The sequence below is a fragment of the Coregonus lavaretus genome, assembly GCF_964263955.1.
Source record: "Coregonus lavaretus genome assembly, contig: HAP1_SCAFFOLD_426, whole genome shotgun sequence".
Classification (NCBI taxonomy): Eukaryota; Metazoa; Chordata; class Actinopteri; order Salmoniformes; family Salmonidae; genus Coregonus; species Coregonus lavaretus.
This window is the reverse complement of record NW_028158557.1, coordinates 343657-362561: the sequence shown is the minus strand read 5'-3', so window position 1 is coordinate 362561 and position 18905 is coordinate 343657. Positions and strand designations below refer to the sequence as shown.

Sequence of the window (18905 nt, the reverse complement as noted above, 5' to 3'; positions counted from 1 at the left end):
CTTGCCAACAAGTCAGCTCATCAACTTTCTGCCCTGCTAGAGCTGTCCCGGTCAACTGTAAGTGCTGTTATTGTGAATTGGAAACGTCTAGTAGGCCACACAAGCTGACAGAACGGGACCGCCGAGTGCTGAAGCGCGTAAAAACAGTCTGTCCTCAGTTGCAACGTCAGCACAAGAACTGTTCGTCGGGAGCTTCATCAAATGGGTTTCCATGGCCGAGCAGCCACCCACAAGCATAAGATCACCATGCGCAATGCCAAGCGATGGCTGGAGTGGTATAAAGCTTGCCGCCATTGGACTCTGGAGCAGTGGAAACGCGTTCTCTGGAGTGCTTCCAACTTTGTGGCAACAGTTTGGGGAAGGCCCTTTCCTGTTTCAGCATGACAATGCCCCCGTGCACAAAGCGACGTCCATACAGAAGTGGTGTGATCGGTATGGAAGAACTTGACTGGCCTGCACAGAGCCCTGACCTCAACCCCATCTAACACCTTTGGGATGAATTAGAACGCCGACTGCGAGCCAGGCCTAATCGCCCAACATCAGTGCCCGATGTCACTAATGCTCTTGTGGCTGAATGGAAGCAAGTCCCCGCAGAAATGTTCCAACATCTAGTGGAAAGCCTTCCCAGAAGAGTGGAGGCTGTTATAGCAGCAAAGGGGGGACCAACTCCATATTAGCACCCATGATTTTGGAATGAGATGTTCGACGAGCAGGTGTCCACATACTTTTGGTCATGTAGTGTATCTAAGCTCAGGGGGACAACCTCAGTTTCTTTCTTTAGGTTATATGTTGTACCACTGTGACTGCAGTACTGCCTCCCACCATGTGGCTCTTATGTGACCAGGCTACTGGCTACAAGAGGGAGTGAATGCCAGGCAGTGAAGATTTTAGCATGTAAATCTTGGTGGGGCAAACTCAACAACAACAAAAATGTTGATGCATGCCAGCAAAGCCACTACACAACACAACACTAAACAATACATTAATTGCACTAGAACGGTGACAAACGGTGCCAACAAACTGTTAGGGCCTACATAACGCTGTCTCAATGTAACAGTGTTGCTTCCGTCCCTCTCCTCGCACTGCTAACTAGCTAGCCATTTCACACCGGTTACACTCACCCCCCTTTTGACCTCCTGCTTTTCCGCAGCAACCAGTGATCCGGGTCAACAGCATCAATGTAACAGTTTTGCTTCCGTCCCTCTCCTCGCCCCTACCTGGGCTCGAACCAGGGACCCTCTGCACACATTGACAACAGTCACCCTCGAAGCACCGTTACCCGTCGCTCCACAAAAGCCGCGGCCCTTGCAGAGCAAGGGAAACAACTACTTCAAGGTCTCAGAGCGAGTGACGTCACCAATTGAAATGCTACTAGCGCGCACCGCTAACTTGCTAGCCATTTCACACCGGTTACATCAACAGCAGATCTTTCTTTTCAGCACCACGGAGTGAATCCTTACCACTGCTACACCTGGCTATCAGCGGAGCCTTCTCTGGCAGCGAAACAGTTCATTCAGAATATTTTACTGCCTTTTAAAAAAAACATAGCTGATATGGCTGAGTTGCTTAAACAAATGTGGTTTCTACTGACAATTGAGATGTACAAACTATGGCATAAGGGGACGACGAGCGAATAAGAGGCAATCCGTCATTTCGATTAAGACATTAATGAGCGAGCTAGGACGGACGTAGTCAATATAACTATTTGTTCAGCACTTTTGAAATGTACAGCCACAGAATTCAGAACATGGGCCGTTCTTACAGTATTCTCCCTATACACCAAGTCAGAACCATAGGATAAATAAAGGGGGCATATAAGCAGCCAATGAAAGTTCTTACAATATTCAATGATTACATTTCTCTAAAACAGGCTATAGGCTACATGTGCACAACCAATTCAGAACAGTAGGCTAAGTTATGAGGTTGAAAGGGACCAAATGATTAGGGTGAGGCACATGGGCTACTAACAGCTTACTACACAACATACACTTAGTATCACTTTCTTAGCTACAGTATACATACAGTATCTCCCTGGCATATTACATAATTTATGCAGTATTCAACCTTTTCTAGCCCATGGTGTTGAATGTTAATCTTTTTAAGCTTGGAAAAGAGACCCTTAAACCCAGACTTGGACCACACACCCACTCCACTGAATAGCAGGCTAGTGATTGCTTTGCAACACTTGCAATTAGCCAGATTCCTTCCAAACCACTCATTGTTGAATTTGCGATTTCCAACTTGTTGTATAATGTTTATGTCCAATGGCCGATGAGCACCGATACGTTTTATCTATAATTTCTCTTCATACGACAAGGATTTAAAAGGATTTGCCAGTAGATTGTCAACGTGATTCATGATGATGACTGCTTGTCTAGCTTGCTAGCTAAGATTTTGAAAGTATTATGTTGACATGATCAGTCCAATCAAAGCTACTCTAGATATAAAGTGATTTGACGTCATTTTATCTATGGCCAATGACCTTGAGCCTTCTTGGATGGGCACTTCTAATGTAACTCTATGGCAGCACCCAGGGGACCTGAATTTCTCGAGCTCTCCCCATAGATTTTGTGGCGATGTAGTGTCCCCATGAGTGACAGAACACTGAGCCAATCACGGCGCAACTAGAGAACATTACCAACCCATATGCTCTGTATTTTCCACTTGCTGCCCCACCACCACCACAGAAAGCACTGAGCTAGGCTGAAACACCTGCATTTTGGAGCTGCCTTACTCAAGAAAGCAAAAAAAGAGACCATGTTTGTATGCGGCTTTATTAACTCAATGATTTTTTAAATTTATTTTTTACATTGTTTGCAAACTGATATTTGACAGGTATTTATGCCAAAATAACATGCAAAAAACGTTGTGTAAAATAAACATTTTGACTCTCGGTGCTGGTGATCAATAAAGGTAGGTCACAGGCAGACAAATAAGACCTCCTCATGATCTGTGGAGTCCCGGCTTTCGGTGTGTATCGATATATTCCGTGTTTACTTCGTTTATGCTTCACAACGCTAACCGGAATGTAGGTAGTAGCCATCTTCAAATTAGGTCATTGGCTGGGCCTGCCCTTATACATTCGTATGCAAATATATGGTAGTAAGTCACACCAAAGATTTTAAGGCACAGATCAATAGCCAAGATACTCAGCTTTCCGCAAATATGGGGACTTTACATTTAAGAGGTTAACACTATGACTTATTTGTTGTTGTTTTTTACATTGTTTGCAAACTGATTTTTTTAAATGTTTATGTATAGCTAAACAAGTGGGGCTCAATGCCCTGAATAACGGGTCGCCACTGATGCCAGGTCACTACACCACTATTATATTATAGCAGTTTCAACAGTATTTTATTTAACCTGTATTAACCAGGAAAAGACCGTTGAGGTTTGAAGCCTCTTTTGCAAGGGGGGCCAGATTGTGTAGGCTATATTGCACTTAAGACAAAATAATTTAAACTAAGCACATTAATCTATAGGAATGAACTTCAAGTGTGTGTGTTTTTATGTGTCAGCATTTTATTTCCTACGTCTTAGCTGGAGTTTTTTCGGGCAAACAACTGTTGGATGTACATTTACGTAATTAGGGTCGTGTGGGGCTTTTATAAGTGGCTTGATTCCATTTTACACAACGTATATACACATTTTATCATAGGCCTGTCCTGCAGCCTACTCGAGGGTTGCATAAGGAAATGTATTCCCCAAACGTACTCAAGTTCACACATTCTTTTTAGGAACCTACCTAGTCGGATTCCTTCATCCGCGATGCGTAAAGCTTCTGTGTACTCGCTGGTTTTGAGTTTCTCCAGAATATGGCACTTCATCCTCGTCTCTTCTGGGCAGCACTTCTCAATGACACTGAAGAGCAGGATGTTGTTCTTGATGTTTTTGCCGTCTCTCTGTTTAAATCTTTCCTTGCAGGCTGGGCACCTGGATGGCAAGTAGTTTCCCAGGCAGCTCCGGCAGAACGAGTGACCACAGGACATGGTGGCCGGTTCACACATGAGGAACAGGCAGATTGGGCACTCAAGTAGATCCATGGTGGCACCGTTGCGGGGTGATGTCACCACAGCCGGTCCGTACACCCTCCGGCCAGGGGCGAGTTGAGAGGCCCCGCTCCCTAGATGCTTTCTCTCTCAGGTTAAATTATTATCGACGCGGACGCTTCTGTCACACGCGACATGGTTTCAGTGGTTGGGTTAAGTAACATGCGCAGCTTATGAGTCCCTATCTAATCACCATCTAAACAAGGACACACACTCCTCTCCGATTCACATGACCTGACTGCTGGACTCTTTCTGATCTAGTAAACAAAGGCTCTCTGAACCCAAGATCCAACCGTAAACCCCTTATAGTGTAATTCCAACTGACAAAACCCTTCCGAATCATTCACAGCCGTGTTCCATTGTCAAGCATAAAGTATTTGGTTTGGAACAACACCACGTAACGTCTTCTCTTTCCTGGCATCATGATGAATAGAAACTCCGATCGCCTCTGTCCTTCTCGTCTGGTTGTCTTCAACTCCAAACTCCATCAACACTAGACCAATATTGGGTCAGAATTTTAACAACGATTCATCGAATGTTTCGGCCCCAGGCTTACTGTAAAAACACAGCCGGGAGTAGTCAGCTTGTCCCTCTGTTACGCATAGTACGGATGGAGCTCGAAAAAGCCGAAGTGACACCATTACCTTACATAAATAAAGATCACGTGACGGGAAAGCTGGGTATGCTATTGGTCGAAAGACCGGCGTCCCACCCTGTTGTGAAACCGATTTATGCAGAGTTTCATAACACGCTTTTTCTCGGACTGGAGGAGAACTGGGAGGACCCGACAGACAGTGGCTTTTTATATTGTTCAAAATCATAAGAAGCGCACCGACAAGCACCGACAAGTTAACAAGTTACTAATCTCCACACTCTATTATAATGACCTGGGCTGTTCTAGTCATCTAAATACAGAGAATCCGCCGCCTGCAGAAACATGATGTGACAGAAAAACGTGAACGTTTTTTGTTCTGCAAATAGACACTTTTCTAACAGATGCGAAGCTATACTGTGCAACGCAATATGCTACTTTCTTTGTCTAATGATCAGTGGCGATTTTAACATGTCAATCTTGGTGAGGCAAACTCCCCAAAAATGTTTTAGATGCATGCCAGCAAAGCCACTACACAACACTAAACAATACATTAATTGCACTATAACGGTGACAAGCGGTGCCCACAAACTGTTAGGGCCTACATAAAGCTGTCCCAACAGCAGAGCTTTCTTTTCACCACCATGGAGTGAATCCTTACCACTGCTATACCTGGCTATCAGCGGAGCCTTCTTTGGCAGCGAAACAATTCATTCAGACTCATTTACTGCCTTTAAAAAAAACATAGCTGATATGGCTGACTTGCTTAAACAAATTTGGTTTTATAATTTTTCTTCATATGACAAGGATTGAAAATGATTTGCAAGTAGATTGTCGACTTGATTCATGATGATGACTGCTTGACTAGCTTGCTTTCTAAAATTTTGAAAGTATGATGTTGACATGATCAGTCCAATCAAAGCTACGGTAGGTATAACGGGATTTTACGTCATTTTATCTATGGCCAATGACCTTGAGCCTTCTTGGATGGGCACTTCTAATGTAACTCTATGGCAGCACCCAAGGGGCTTGAATTTTCTAGCTTTCACCGTAGATTTTGTGGCGATGTGGTGTCCCCATGAGTGACAGAACACTAAGCCAATCACGGCGCAACTAGAGAACATTACCAACCCCCATGCTCCGTATTCTCCCCTGGCTGCCCCACCACCAGAGAAAGCACTGAACTAGGCTGAAACACCTGCATTTTGGAGCTGCCTTACTCAAGAAAGCAAAAAAGAGACCATGTTTGTATGCGGCTTTATTAACTCCATTCTAATTTTTTTTTACATTGTTTGAAAACTGATATTTGACAGGTGTTAATGCCAAAATAACATGCAAAACAGGGAAAACAAATATAATAATAATAAAAAAGACATATACATACAGTTGAAGTCGGAGGTTTACAGACACCTTAGCCAAATACATTTAAACTCAGTTTTTCACAATTCTTGCCATTTAATCCTCGTAAAAAAATCCCTGTCTTAGGTCAGTTATGATCACCACTTTATTTTAAGAATGTGTAATATCAGAATACAGTGGGGGAAAAAAGTATTTAGTCAGCCACCAATTGTGCAAGTTCTCCTACTTAAAAAGATGAGAGAGGCCTGTAATTTTCATCATAGGTACACGTCAACTATGACAGACAAAATGAGGAAAAAAAATCCAGAAAATCACATTGTAAGATTTTTAATGAATTTATTTGCAAATTATGGTGGAAAATAAGTATTTGGTCAATAACAAAAGTTTCTCAATACTTTGTTATATACCCTTTGTTGGCAATTACACAGGTCAAACGTTTTCTGTAATTCTTCACAATGTTTTCACACACTGTTGCTGGTATTTTGGCCCATTCCTCCATGCAGATCTCCTCTAGAGCAGTGATGTTTTGGGGCTGTCGCTGGGCAACACGGACTTTCAACTCCCTCCAAAGATTTTCTATGGGGTTGAGATCTGGAGACTGGCTAGGCCACTCCAGGACCTTGAAATGCTTCTTACGAAGCCACTCCTTCGTTGCCCGGGCGGTGTGTTTGGGATCATTGTCATGCTGAAAGACCCAGCCACGTTTCATCTTCAATGCCCTTGCTGATGGAAGGAGGTTTTCACTCAAAATCTCACGATACATGGCCCCATTCATTCTTTCCTTTACACGGATCAGTCGTCCTGGTCCCTTTGCAGAAAAACTGCCCCAAAGCATGATGTTTCCACCCCCATGCTTCACAGTAGGTATGGTGTTCTTTGGATGCAACTCAGCATTCTTTGTCCTCCAAACACGACGAGTTGAGTTTTTACCAAAAAGTTATATTTTGGTTTCATCTGACCATATGACATTCTCCCAATCCTCTTCTGGATCATCCAAATGCACTCTAGCAAACTTCAGACGGGCCTGGACATGTACTGGCTTAAACAGGGGGACACGTCTGGCACTGCAGGATTTGAGTCCCTGGCGGCGTAGTGTGTTACTGATGGTAGGCTTTGTTACTTTGGTCCCAGCTCTCTGCAGGTCATTCACTAGGTCCCCCCGTGTGGTTCTGGGATTTTTGCTCACTGAGCCCCAGATCGAGGGAGATTATCAGTGGTCTTGTATGTCTTCCATTTCCTAATAATTGCTCCCACAGTTGATTCCTTCAAACCAAGCTGCTTACCTATTGCAGATTCAGTCTTCCCAGCCTGGTGCAGGTCTACAATTTTGTTTCTGGTGTCCTTTGACAGCTCTTTGGTCTTGGCCATAGTGGAGTTTGGAGTGTGACTGTTTGAGGTTGTGGACAGGTGTCTTTTATACTGATAACAAGTTCAAACAGGTGCCATTAATACAGGTAACGAGTGGAGGACAGAGGAGCATCTTAAAGAAGAAGTTACAGGTCTGTGAGAGCCAAAAATCTTGCTTGTTTGTAGGTGACCAAATACTTATTTTCCACCATAATTTGCAAATAAATTCATAAAAAATCCTACAATGTGATTTTCTGGAGAAAAAAAATCTCAATTTGTCTGTCATAGTTGACGTGTACCTATGATGAAAATCAGGCCTCTCTCATCTTTTTAAGTGGGAGAACTTGCACAATTGGTGGCTGACTAAATACTTTTTTCCCCCACTGTATCTCAAGGTCATCAGACTGTTAAATAGCCATCACTCGGCGGCTTCCACTCGGTTACGTAACCCTGCACCTTAGAGGCTGCTGCCCTATATACATAGACTTGGAATCACTGGCCACTTTAATAATGGAACACTAGTCACTTTAATAATGTTTACATATTTTTGCTTTACTCCTCTCATATGTATATACTGTATTCTATTCTATTCTACTGTATTTTAGTCTATGTCACTCCGACATTGCTCGTCCTAATATTTATACAGTTCTTAATTCCACTCTTTTACTTTTAGATTTGTGTGTATTGTGTGTATTGTTGTGAATTGTTAGATATTACTGCACTGTTGGAGATAGAAACACAAGCATTTCACTACACCTGCAATAACATCTGCTAAATATGTGTATGTGACCAATAAAATTTTATTTGATTTATGTTATACTCCATCCATTGCCCAATTGGATTCCTATCGCCTCCTTTCTCCAATATCTATGAGCTTGTCGGTATGTGCTATCTGGGATCCGTAGGATGTAAGGGTTAAGGTTAGGATTAAGGTAAGGGTAGGTGTTAGGGTTACCCACTGGGCACACACTGGTTGAATCAACGTTGTTTCCATGTCTTTTCAATGATATTATGTTGAATAAACGTGGAATAGACATTGAATTGACATCTGTGCCCAGTAGGTAGGGTAGGGACGTCCCAAAGCTCATTTTAGTTTTCATGAATTTTTACGATATAGCCCATTTTGACTTTTGGCTGTGGTAACTAGTGGAAATTCCCATCTTCTTCCACTGCCGGCCACTGGGCTTCCTCTCATCACCATATTTGGTGGTGAGTGGAAATGCCAACCCGATGCTTCAGATTTATACATCTGGTGGATCATATGGCTCATTGTTCTATCTGTGTTAACAAGGTAACACTCCATCTTAACTCCTCCACATTTGCTGGATTGGTTGAACAGTGCAGAAGAGAACCTCCCCTGAGAGGTTTTTTTCTTCTCTTCAAGACCTCTGTGCCAGGGTTTGTCACTAGTTACCACATCCACAAAGTCAAAATTGGGCTATTGTAAAAAGTAATGAAAACAAAAATTACATTTTGGTCTTAATTTAAGGTTACGGTTAGTAATAAGGTTAGCAGTGTGGTTAAGGTTAGGGTTAAGGTTAGGTTGAAAACAATAGATGCTGCTGAGGGGAGGACTGCTCATACTAATGGCCATGTTTGATGTATTTGATACCAATCCACTGATATCCTCCCCAATTAAGGTGTCACCAACCTCCTGTGGTTTAAAATCACATTTAAGAAGATCAATTGTAGAAATAGGCAGGGTTTATAACTTTGCGGGTGTGATAACTAGTGACAACCCGATGGCCTGTGCGGTTGCCAGGGAATCTTTTGTTTCTTTCACGCCTGCTACGTTAGGTTAGTTCAAGCACCGCCTTCACCCAATCTTGAGTCGTCCAAATAATGAATGATGAAAATCCAAAACCAGGAACTACTGCTGCTTGTAATCACATAATTCTACGTGAGCCTTGACATATTCTCACCGTTTCATCTGTCCATGACAGATTGCGCAACAGAAAATGTATTAGATGATTATTACAGCCTACTTGGCATTCCTTTAATCACAACAAAGAGAAGTGTTTTCTAACAGCAGGACAGGCTAAATTGGCACTCATCCCCATATAACCATGTAAACAGTTCTTCCGCCAGCTCCCCCTCCCTGTCCAACAGTAGTCTAAATAAAGCTGTAAACGCTCTGACCTTTCCCCCTTTGCTCTCTATGGCACAGGTAACACACAGTATGTATGTCAGGGTTAGTCTAATTAGGGTTTAATCCCTGGTCCATCACAACACCTTTTCAGTTTTTGGGTCAATCACTGTGCATGTGTCTCTGGTCAAGATAAGGGTTGTGTTTTAAATGGCACCCTATTCCCTATATAGTGCACTACTTTTGACCAGGGCTCTGCACTATGTAGGGAATATGGGCTCTGGTCAAAAGTAGTGCACTATGCCATTTGGGATACAGAAAAGGGATTGGAGCCATCCCTACAACATACAGTGAGCCAGTCCTTCTATAGCTCCCCCCACCAGCCTCCTCTGACTCAACCCTTCTCTTACACAACCCAGGCCTGCCTGCAGTATTAGCTCATCCCATGTTGTATAAGGCTTCAATTTCCCTGTCTGTCACCAACTATCTTGCTTCTAATTGGAGCTAAACACAGCCAATGAGCAATCCCACGTTACTGCACGTTTTAGTAGTTACATAGTACAGACCACACCCATACAACACTGATTACACTGTCAGTATGTTGGTAATTGTGAGAGAGAGCAGACCGAACCAAGCTGTCTGTCCGGGTGTAGGGTGAAGTCACCCCGGCCATTTCCCCCACTAGTGGTTAAGGTTAGGATTGGGGAAGCTGATACTACATCTGTTGCTAGGGGAAACTTCAGAAAAATAAATAGTTGCACACTGTGTAAATGCTCCAAACAATTGAATGGGTAAATCACAATTTCGGCAACCGTGCCTTCTTCAGGGTACAGGGCATTGTGTTGCCGAAAAGTTGGTGATTTCCCCATTAAATTGTTGGGAGCATTTACATAGTGTGCGACAATTTTTATACAGTTTACTCTGCGTTAGTCAGCTCCTTTACTAAATGTTTTGGGTGTGTGCCAGCTCATGCTTTTTACTAGCTAGGGGAAACTCCCCCCCCCCCCCCCAGAATGTGTCTGTATGTAACTACACACTGACCTTTCCAGCCAAACAGTGACAGACAGAGACTGAGGCAGTGTAGGGCGTCTCTGACTGGGACATTAGCTCACATTGCTACCAGTATATAAGCATAACATAGCATTACATAAGCTCACATTGCTACCAGTATATAAGCATAACATAGCATTACATAAGCTCACATTGCTACCAGTATATAAGCATAACATAGCATTACATAAGCTGCTGCACAAGAAGCTTCACGGACTAAGCCCCTCCCCCAACAACAACAGACTGTTGCAGTGGCTGTGTCACTGTGACACTGACATTCAATCACATATTAGGTTATGACGTGTGAATAGGGTTCAGGTTTGATCATAGGATGTGCAAGATCTTTTGAGCATTCTTGGACTACATAGTATAATGCAGTGGTTCAGCTCCTAAAAATCTATATTTTGTTTGTTCGTTCACACAGGGACTCATCTAAGGTATGAAATACAACGTTAAGTAGAAAACAGTGGTTTTTAGCCAGGACCCAGTTTTAAGTGGCATAATACAACCATTCTTAGATTAAAACAGAAAAAAGGTGGTAGGCCTAATTGTTTCTCAAGTTCAACAGTCAACCCCAACTATGATAGTGAAAATGAATCCTAATATAACAAATTCTCAATAATATAATCAATTATGTTACAGGACTTGGAAATTGCTTTATTAACTTCTTTATCAAATTATGAATGTTAGGAGCATCCAAACCTCAATGATATTCCAAATGTCTCAAGTCAAGGAAGGTGTGTGTCTTCATAGTCCATGACATATCATTTCAGTAAAGCTTTGACTTAAGAAAAATACTATACAACTGCAGACAGCGTATGTGATCATAACTACATTAAGCATACAAAACCGAGACCAATAACACCAATGAAACAAACAGGAGAAACCTATATTCAGCAAGGTGAATCGTTTTGAATCTGAACGTTGCATATAGAAATATAATGAATAGAGTGGACTCGATTCACAACAGACAATCATATGTTCTACAGAACACATTCCTATCTGAACATTCATCATTGCACCCTGCTGTAGAGACCCCAGCCCTAAATACAAAACTCATGCAATCTCGTCGATAATACTACACATGGCTGCATCCTTGTCCCACACTCTGTCCTTCTTAGCAGCACCACCTGTGCTTTTGTCCTGTTGTGGCCCAACAGCCATACAGCTAGCCCCAGCCTCCTCCACATCCATAGGTTCAGTCTTTAGCCTGGCGGCCAACCCCAACGCCCCTCCAGCCTCAGCTCCACCACCTCTCGCCCCATCCCCAGCCCCACTCGAGCCCTCAGTCTGGGGAAGGTCATCGGGCAGGGAGGCCAGGCACCCCTGGATCATCTCCATCACCCTCTCCAGATGTTTCTGGAACCTCTCTGCCGTCTCCAGGCGCTGTCTCTTCTGCACTTCCATCATCACCCTCAGGGTCTCTCTGGCCTGGTGCGGACGGTACTCATTGATCAGATGGTGCATGTGGACAAACAACAGCTTGAGGTCCTCCAGCTTCTCCTCTCTCTTTATACTGCCAGGGCTCTTGATCAGGATGTCCAGGAGATCCAGGAAATTCACCAGGATGGACATGTTGAGCTTCTTGAGCTCCCGTTTGTGGTGGAACTGCATGGGGTGGAGCCGCTCGATGCCCTGGCTCTCCAGCGGTCGGATGATCAGGTCGTCACACTGGAACTGGTTGCCGAACATCATGTAGGTGTCTCGGATGGGAGGAGGGGATTTGGGGGCGAGCCCCTTGCGGATGTTCTCGTCCGTGTACTCCTTGATGTACTGCATGGGAGGGGGAGGCAGGGCACTCACCTGCTGTGGTTCACCCATGGTGGAGGCCTGGATAGAGGAAGATGAGATGACATTTATTATAGCCTACCACATTACTTCATCATCCCACTTTGCCTTTTCAGCTGTAGTGTCATTGATAAAAAATAAGCTGGGGAAAGAACCTGATGGCTATTATTCTGCTGATTTACAAAGAGGATGGCTGACCTCTATATAGACTGTATAATCAAATATACTTATTACTAGGATAATTTATAGGGTTTCCCCTATTAATCTGGTAATAGTAGCTAGCTATGTGAGATTCTTACCTAGCAGTCACGCATGCGCGTCTGGCTGGCTAGCTAATTAGCGTAGCTAGAAGTGTGTAACGTTATGTTGTCTAAAGCTAACCTGATGGGCAAGTGGCACTAATGCGCTAGCTAGAAGCCTACAAATGGTTTTTGTTTGAAACATAAGCGAACAATCTAGCTAGCTACACTCAATGACGATGTTTTATATTTTCAGTTGATTCAGTATCTAGCGAGCGCGAGAACTTGGAAGTCATTTCACGACAAGGAATGAGACAAAGGAAAAACATACCTTTCTATCGAGTCATCAAGGACTGTATTTAAAATAGACTGAATTTGCCACCACAATTATTGCTTTTCACAAGAAATGCGTTTGCGCGACTTCTCTTCTCGTTTCCCATTCAGCCCCTGTCATCCCATCCTATTGGTTGGATTTTTGTTTGACATGAATTGTTGGCAGTGCGGATTGGTCAGTTTTTCGTCAGTAATGCACGATTTAATTGGTTATCACAGACTGGGGTTGATGTATGTTTTCATCCAACACACTAGTACAATGTAACATTTTGTAACAGAGTGGCGTAAGAGAGGTCAAAAGTGCGACATTTAATCTGACATAAATTAATGTCTCATTGTGATGGTCAACATACAGGTAACTGCCATAATAAAGGAAACACCAACATAAAGTGTCTTAATGGTCCAATGCAGCTGTTTATTTAAGTGATAATGCCCGAGAAGCCGGTGTTTGGACGATATATTTGTCGAGGGCCGGAAAACCGTGCCAATATATCCCCGGAACACCGGCTTGGAGGGCATTATCACTTTTATACAACGGCTTACCAACATATTCAACTAATGATTTACATATTTTCATTGAAAACGTTATTTTGATGAATTTATTCATACTATTTCATCCTTCCACAAATCTAGGGTTGCTACCCAAGCCGGCTGGTCTTTCGTTCTATCGGTTCGGTTGCCAGAGATGCAACCCAGTCGTTCCGTCTTTTTGTTCGGTATATGGATGCGACCCAGTCATTCGGTCTAAATGTTCTATTGCTATAACAATGAGCTAATGATGGGCGATTTCACCTGGCCAGGGTTGCCAGGTGTAGCTCAAATATCTAGCCCAATGACCACTCAAAACCTGCAGAAAAGGCCTGAAAACTAGCTCTTTTTTTTCACAGCAAGAGAGGAGTTGCCATATCTATACAATAAACGTATTTTCTGTAACCTTATCGAGCCAATCTAGAAGGAATATCATAGTAACTTGTAACAATGTTAGAAGCAAAATTCGGTTTTCTTCAAAAGACTAATTATTGCAAGCTATGACATGACCTAATAAAGGAATTGGAATATATCCTAAGAGAAAATATAATTGGTCTTTATTAAACTCGCCAGATCATTTTCTATCAATGGATGTTGATTTAACTCATTTGACTGCTATGATTAAGCAATAAGGCACAAGGGAGTATGGTATATGGCCAATATACCACGGCTAAGGGCTGTTCTTAAACATGACCCAACATGGAGTGCCTGGATACAGCCGTTAGCCGTGGTATATTGGTCATATACCACAAACCCCCGGGGTGCCTTATTGCTATTATAAACTGGTTACCAACGTAATTAGAACAGTAAAAAAACTGGGTGGCTCGAGCCCTGAATGCTGATTGGCTATAGCCGCTGATAGGCCTATATCTCTTTTTAGATAGTCTACAGTAGCCTAGACAAGATGTAGGCAAGATGTAAACTGAACGATTTAGCAGCTTGCATAGTTCAAATTAACATACAAATTTATTCAACATGAATAGCGAGGCGATTTCGAGGGAAGAAGTGCTTGTGTTTCCCAATAGCCTGCTGGAATAGGCTACTGAGGATGGGGTCATATTTTCAATCACTGAATTAAATATTTATATTTATATGTACTGAATACAGCCAGTGTTTATTTTTTTAGATGTTTTTTTTTAGATGATTTTTTTAGATGTTTTTTTAGATGTTTAGATGTATCATCACAACTTCCATTTCAAATTTCCACTCGGGCAGCCCCCGAGACCCAAGAACTGAGCATGCATAAAACATTTAGCTTGATACTGTTTTCGTTAAGTAAAGTCAATATTAGAATGCAGTTTAAACCACCTCCGAGCTAATTTATGTAATGTGCTCTAGTGCGCCCAAAGTTGTTTTCCAGTGCTTTGTCTCCATTATTTCTTGAAGGGTGGGAAATAGGTTGGTGTCTCCATAATGACGATCTAAATAGCCTACCTACAACTGGTAAAAATGTGTCACTAGCTGCCAATAACTGGAGTGCTCTCTCAACACAAACACACAAACACACACACACACACACACCCCTCTGGCCCTCCCCACCACTCACTCACTCAGCAACAGCCAGCCTCACTGCCTGACAGTCAGCAGCATGTCACAGTGAAGTATATATATATTTTAAGAGAAATCCCATGGCGGCCGCGGTGCAACTTAAAAATAGCCCAAAAACCCGCAACCCACGAACAATACATTTTCACCAGCGACATCGTTTTAAAAGTAGCCACATTTTGCTAGAAAATCGCGAACATGGCAACACTACACCTGGCATACAAAATGTGCTCTCTTGTCAGGACACTGTTGTTCAGAGGAGCTAGCCTACAACACAGCAAACAGGATCAGTTCAAACTGATGCTGGGAAGACTGCAGACCAGTGGCGATTTTAGAATGTAAATCTTGGTGGGGCAAACTCCCCCCAAATTTGTTTTATGCATGCCAGCAATGCCACTACACAACACAACACAACACTACACTACAGTAAACAATAGATTCATTGCACTATAGCAGTGACAAATGGTGCCCACAAACTGTTAGGGCCCACATTAAGCTGTCCCAACAGCAGCGCATTCTTTCAGCACCATGGAGTGAATCATTACCCAGTGGTGGAAAAAGTACTCAATTGTCATACTTGAGTAAAAGTAAAGATACCTTAATAGAAAATAACAAGTAAAAGTGAAAGTCACCCAGTAAAATAGTGTTTGAGTAAAAGTCTAAAAGTATTTGGTTACAAATATACTTACAGTGCCTTATAAAAGTATTCATCCCCCTTGGCGTTTTTCTTATTTTGTTGCATTACAACCTGTAATTTAAATGGATTTTTATTTGGATTTCATGTAATGGACATACACAAAATAGTCAAAATTGGTGCAGTGAAATGAAAAAATAAAATAAATAACGGAAATGTGGTGTGTGCATATGTATTCACCCCCTTTGCTATGAAGCCCCTAAATAAGATCTGGTGCAACCAATTACCTTCAGATGTCACATAATTAGTTAAATAAAGTCCACCTGTGTGCAATCTAAATGTCACATGATCTGTCACATGATCTCAGTATATGTACACCTGTTCTGAAAGGCCCCAGATTCTGCGACACCACTAAGCAAGAGGCACTACCAAGCAAGTGGCACCATGAAGACCAAGGAGCTCTCCAAACAGGTCAGGGACAAAGTTGTGGAGAAGTACAGATCAGGGTTGGGTTATAAAAACATATCCGAAACTTTGAACATCCCACGGAGCACCATTAAATCCTTATTAAAAAATGGAAAGAATATGGCACCACAACAAACCTGCCAAGAGAGGGCCGCCCACCAAAACTCACAGACCAGGCAAGGAGGGCATTAATCAGAGAGGCAACAAAGAGACCAAAGATAACCCTGAAGGAGATGCAAAGCTCCACAGCGTAGATTGGAGTATCTGTCCATAGGACCACTTTAAGCCGTACACTCAACAGAGCTTGGCTTTACAGAAGAGTGGCCAGAAAAAAGCCATTGCTTAAAGAAAAAAATTAGCAAACATGTTTGGTGTTCACCAAAAGGCATGTGGGAGACGGTACTCTGGTCAGATGAGACTAAAATTTAGCTTTTTGGCCATCAAGGAAAAGGCTATGTCTGGCGCAAACCCAACACCTCTCATCACCCCGAGAACACCATCCCCACAGTGAAGCATGGTGGTGGCAGCATCATGCTGTGGGGATGTTTTTCATCGGCAGGGACTGGGAAACTGGTCAGAATTGAAGGAATGATGGATGGCGCTAAATACAGGGAAATTCTTGAGGAAAACCTGTTTCAGTCTTCCAGAGATTTGAGACTGGGATGGAGGTTCACCTTCTAGCAGGACAATGACCCTAAGCATACTGCTAAAGCAACACTTGAGTGGTTTAAGGGGAAACATTTAAATGTCTTGGAATGGCCTAGTCAAAGCCCAGACCTCAATCCAATTGAGAATCTGTGGTATGACTTAAAGATTGCTGTACACCAGCAGAACCCATCTAACTTGAAGGCGCTGGAGCTGTTTTGCCTTGAAGAATGGGCAAAAATCCCAGTGGCTAGATGTGTCAAGCTTATAGAGACATACCCCAATAGACTTGCAGCTGTAATTGCTGCAAAAGGTGGCTCTACAAAGTATTGACTTTGGTTATGTTATGAACGCTCAAGTTTTCAGTTTTTTTGTCTTATTTCTTGTTTGTCTCACACAAAAAAATATTTTGCATCTTCAAAATGGTAGGCATGTTGTGTAAATCAAATGATACATCCCCCCCAAAAATCCATTTTAATTCCAGGTTGTAAGGCAACAAAATAGGAAAAATGCCAAGGGTGGTGAATACTTTCGCAATCCACTGTAAGTATCAAAGGTAAATGGAATTGCTCAAATATACGTTAGTATCAAAAGTAAAAGTATAAATCATCTCAAATTCCTTATATTAAGTGAACCAGATGGCACAATATTCTTGTGTTTTCTTTATTTACCTCCAACATTCAGACATAATTTACAAATAAAGCATTTGTGTTTAGTGAGTCCGCCAGATCAGAGGCAGTAGGGATGACCAGGGATGTTCTCTTGATAAGTGCGTCAATTGGACCATTTTCATGTCAAAATGTAACGTGTACTTTTGGGTGTCAGGGAAAATGGATGGAGTAAAAAGTACATTATTTTCTTTAGGAATGTAGTGAAGTAAAAGCAAAACTTGGCAAAAATATAAATAGTAAAGTAAAGTACAGATACCCTAAAAAAACTACTTAAGTAGTACTTTAAAGTATTTTTACTTCGGTACTTTACACCACTGTCCTTACCACTGCTACACTTGGCTATCAGCAGAGCCTTGTCTGGCAGCAAAACAGTTAATTCAACCTTATTTACTGCCTTTAAAAAACATAGCTTAGGTTTCTGCTGACAATTGAGATATACAAACTATGGTATAAGGGGACGACGAGCGGATAAGGGGCAATCCGTAATTTCGATTAAGACATTAATGAGCGAGCTAGGATGGACGTAGTCAATATAACTATTTGTTCAGTACTTTTGAAATGTACAGCGACAGAATTCAGAACATGGGCCGTTCTTACAGTATTCTCCCTGTACACCAAGTCAGAAACTTAGGACAAATAAAGGGGGCATATAAGCAGACAATGAAAGCTCTTACAATATTCAATGATTACATTTCTCTAAAACAGGCTATAGGCTACATGTGCACCACCAAGTCAGAACAGTAGGCTAAGTTATGGGTGAAAGGGACCAAATTATTAGGGTGAGGCACATGGGCTACTAACGGTTACTACACAAAATACACTTAGTATCACTTTCTTAGCTACAGTATACATATCTCCCTGGCATATTACATCATTTATGCAGCAGCATACAATACATTTTCCGAGTTGGATGACCGTTCAAAATGTATTTTCCCAGTCGTAGCTTATTTTTTTCTGATATCCCAGTTGTCTTGAACTCACTGAGGTCTGAGATTTTCCAGTTGTTTTGAACGTGGCAGAAGTCATGCTGGATTGACAGCATGGCCAATGTATTCAACCTTTTCTGGCCCATGGTGTTGAATGTTTATCCTTTTAAGCTTGAAAAAGAGACCCGTAAACCTAGACTTGGACCACACACTCACTCCACTGAATAGCAGGCTAGTGATTGCTTTGCAACACTTGCAGTTAGCCACTGATTCCTTCCAAACCATTAATTGTTGAATTTGCGATTTCCAACTTGTTGTGCAATGTTTATGTCCAATGGCCGATGAGCACCGATACGTTTTATCTATAATTTCTCTTCATATGACAAGAATTGAAAAGGATTTGCCAGTAGATTGTCGACTTGATTCATGATGATGGCTGCTTGACTAGCTTTCTAGCTAAGATTTTGAAAGTATGATATTGACATGATCATTCCAGTCAAAGCTACAGTAGATAAGACATGATTTAACATAATTGTATCTGTGGCCAATGACCTTGAGCCTTCTTGGATGGGCACTTCTAATGTAACTATGGCAGCACCCAAGGGGCTTGAATTTTCGAGCTCTCCCCGTAGATTTTGCGATGACATA

General features: G+C 42.3%; 2 protein-coding genes across 2 annotated transcripts in view; both read right to left on the bottom strand.

The window, feature by feature from the left end:
• The window catches only part of LOC311123829 (LON peptidase N-terminal domain and RING finger protein 1-like), a 44820-nt gene extending 40150 nt beyond the window's left edge, over window positions 1-4670 (bottom strand). Inside the window, exon 1 of the mRNA XM_084198053.1 lies at window positions 3746-4670. Within this exon, the coding sequence (XP_084054179.1) occupies window positions 3746-4043 (298 nt within the window). The 5' untranslated portion in view covers window positions 4044-4670. The remainder of the gene's footprint in view (window positions 1-3745) is intronic.
• A 4671-nt stretch (window positions 4671-9341) lies between these two features.
• LOC311123828 (mediator of RNA polymerase II transcription subunit 7-like) lies at window positions 9342-12970 on the bottom strand. The gene is made up of 2 exons (XM_084198052.1): window positions 12842-12970; window positions 9342-12313 (listed from the first exon to the last, which is right to left on the bottom strand). Exon 2 carries the CDS (start codon window positions 12302-12304, stop codon window positions 11540-11542), a length of 765 nt encoding a protein of 254 aa, XP_084054178.1. The 5' UTR covers window positions 12305-12313; window positions 12842-12970; the 3' UTR covers window positions 9342-11539.
• Window positions 12971-18905: the final 5935 nt, after the last annotated feature.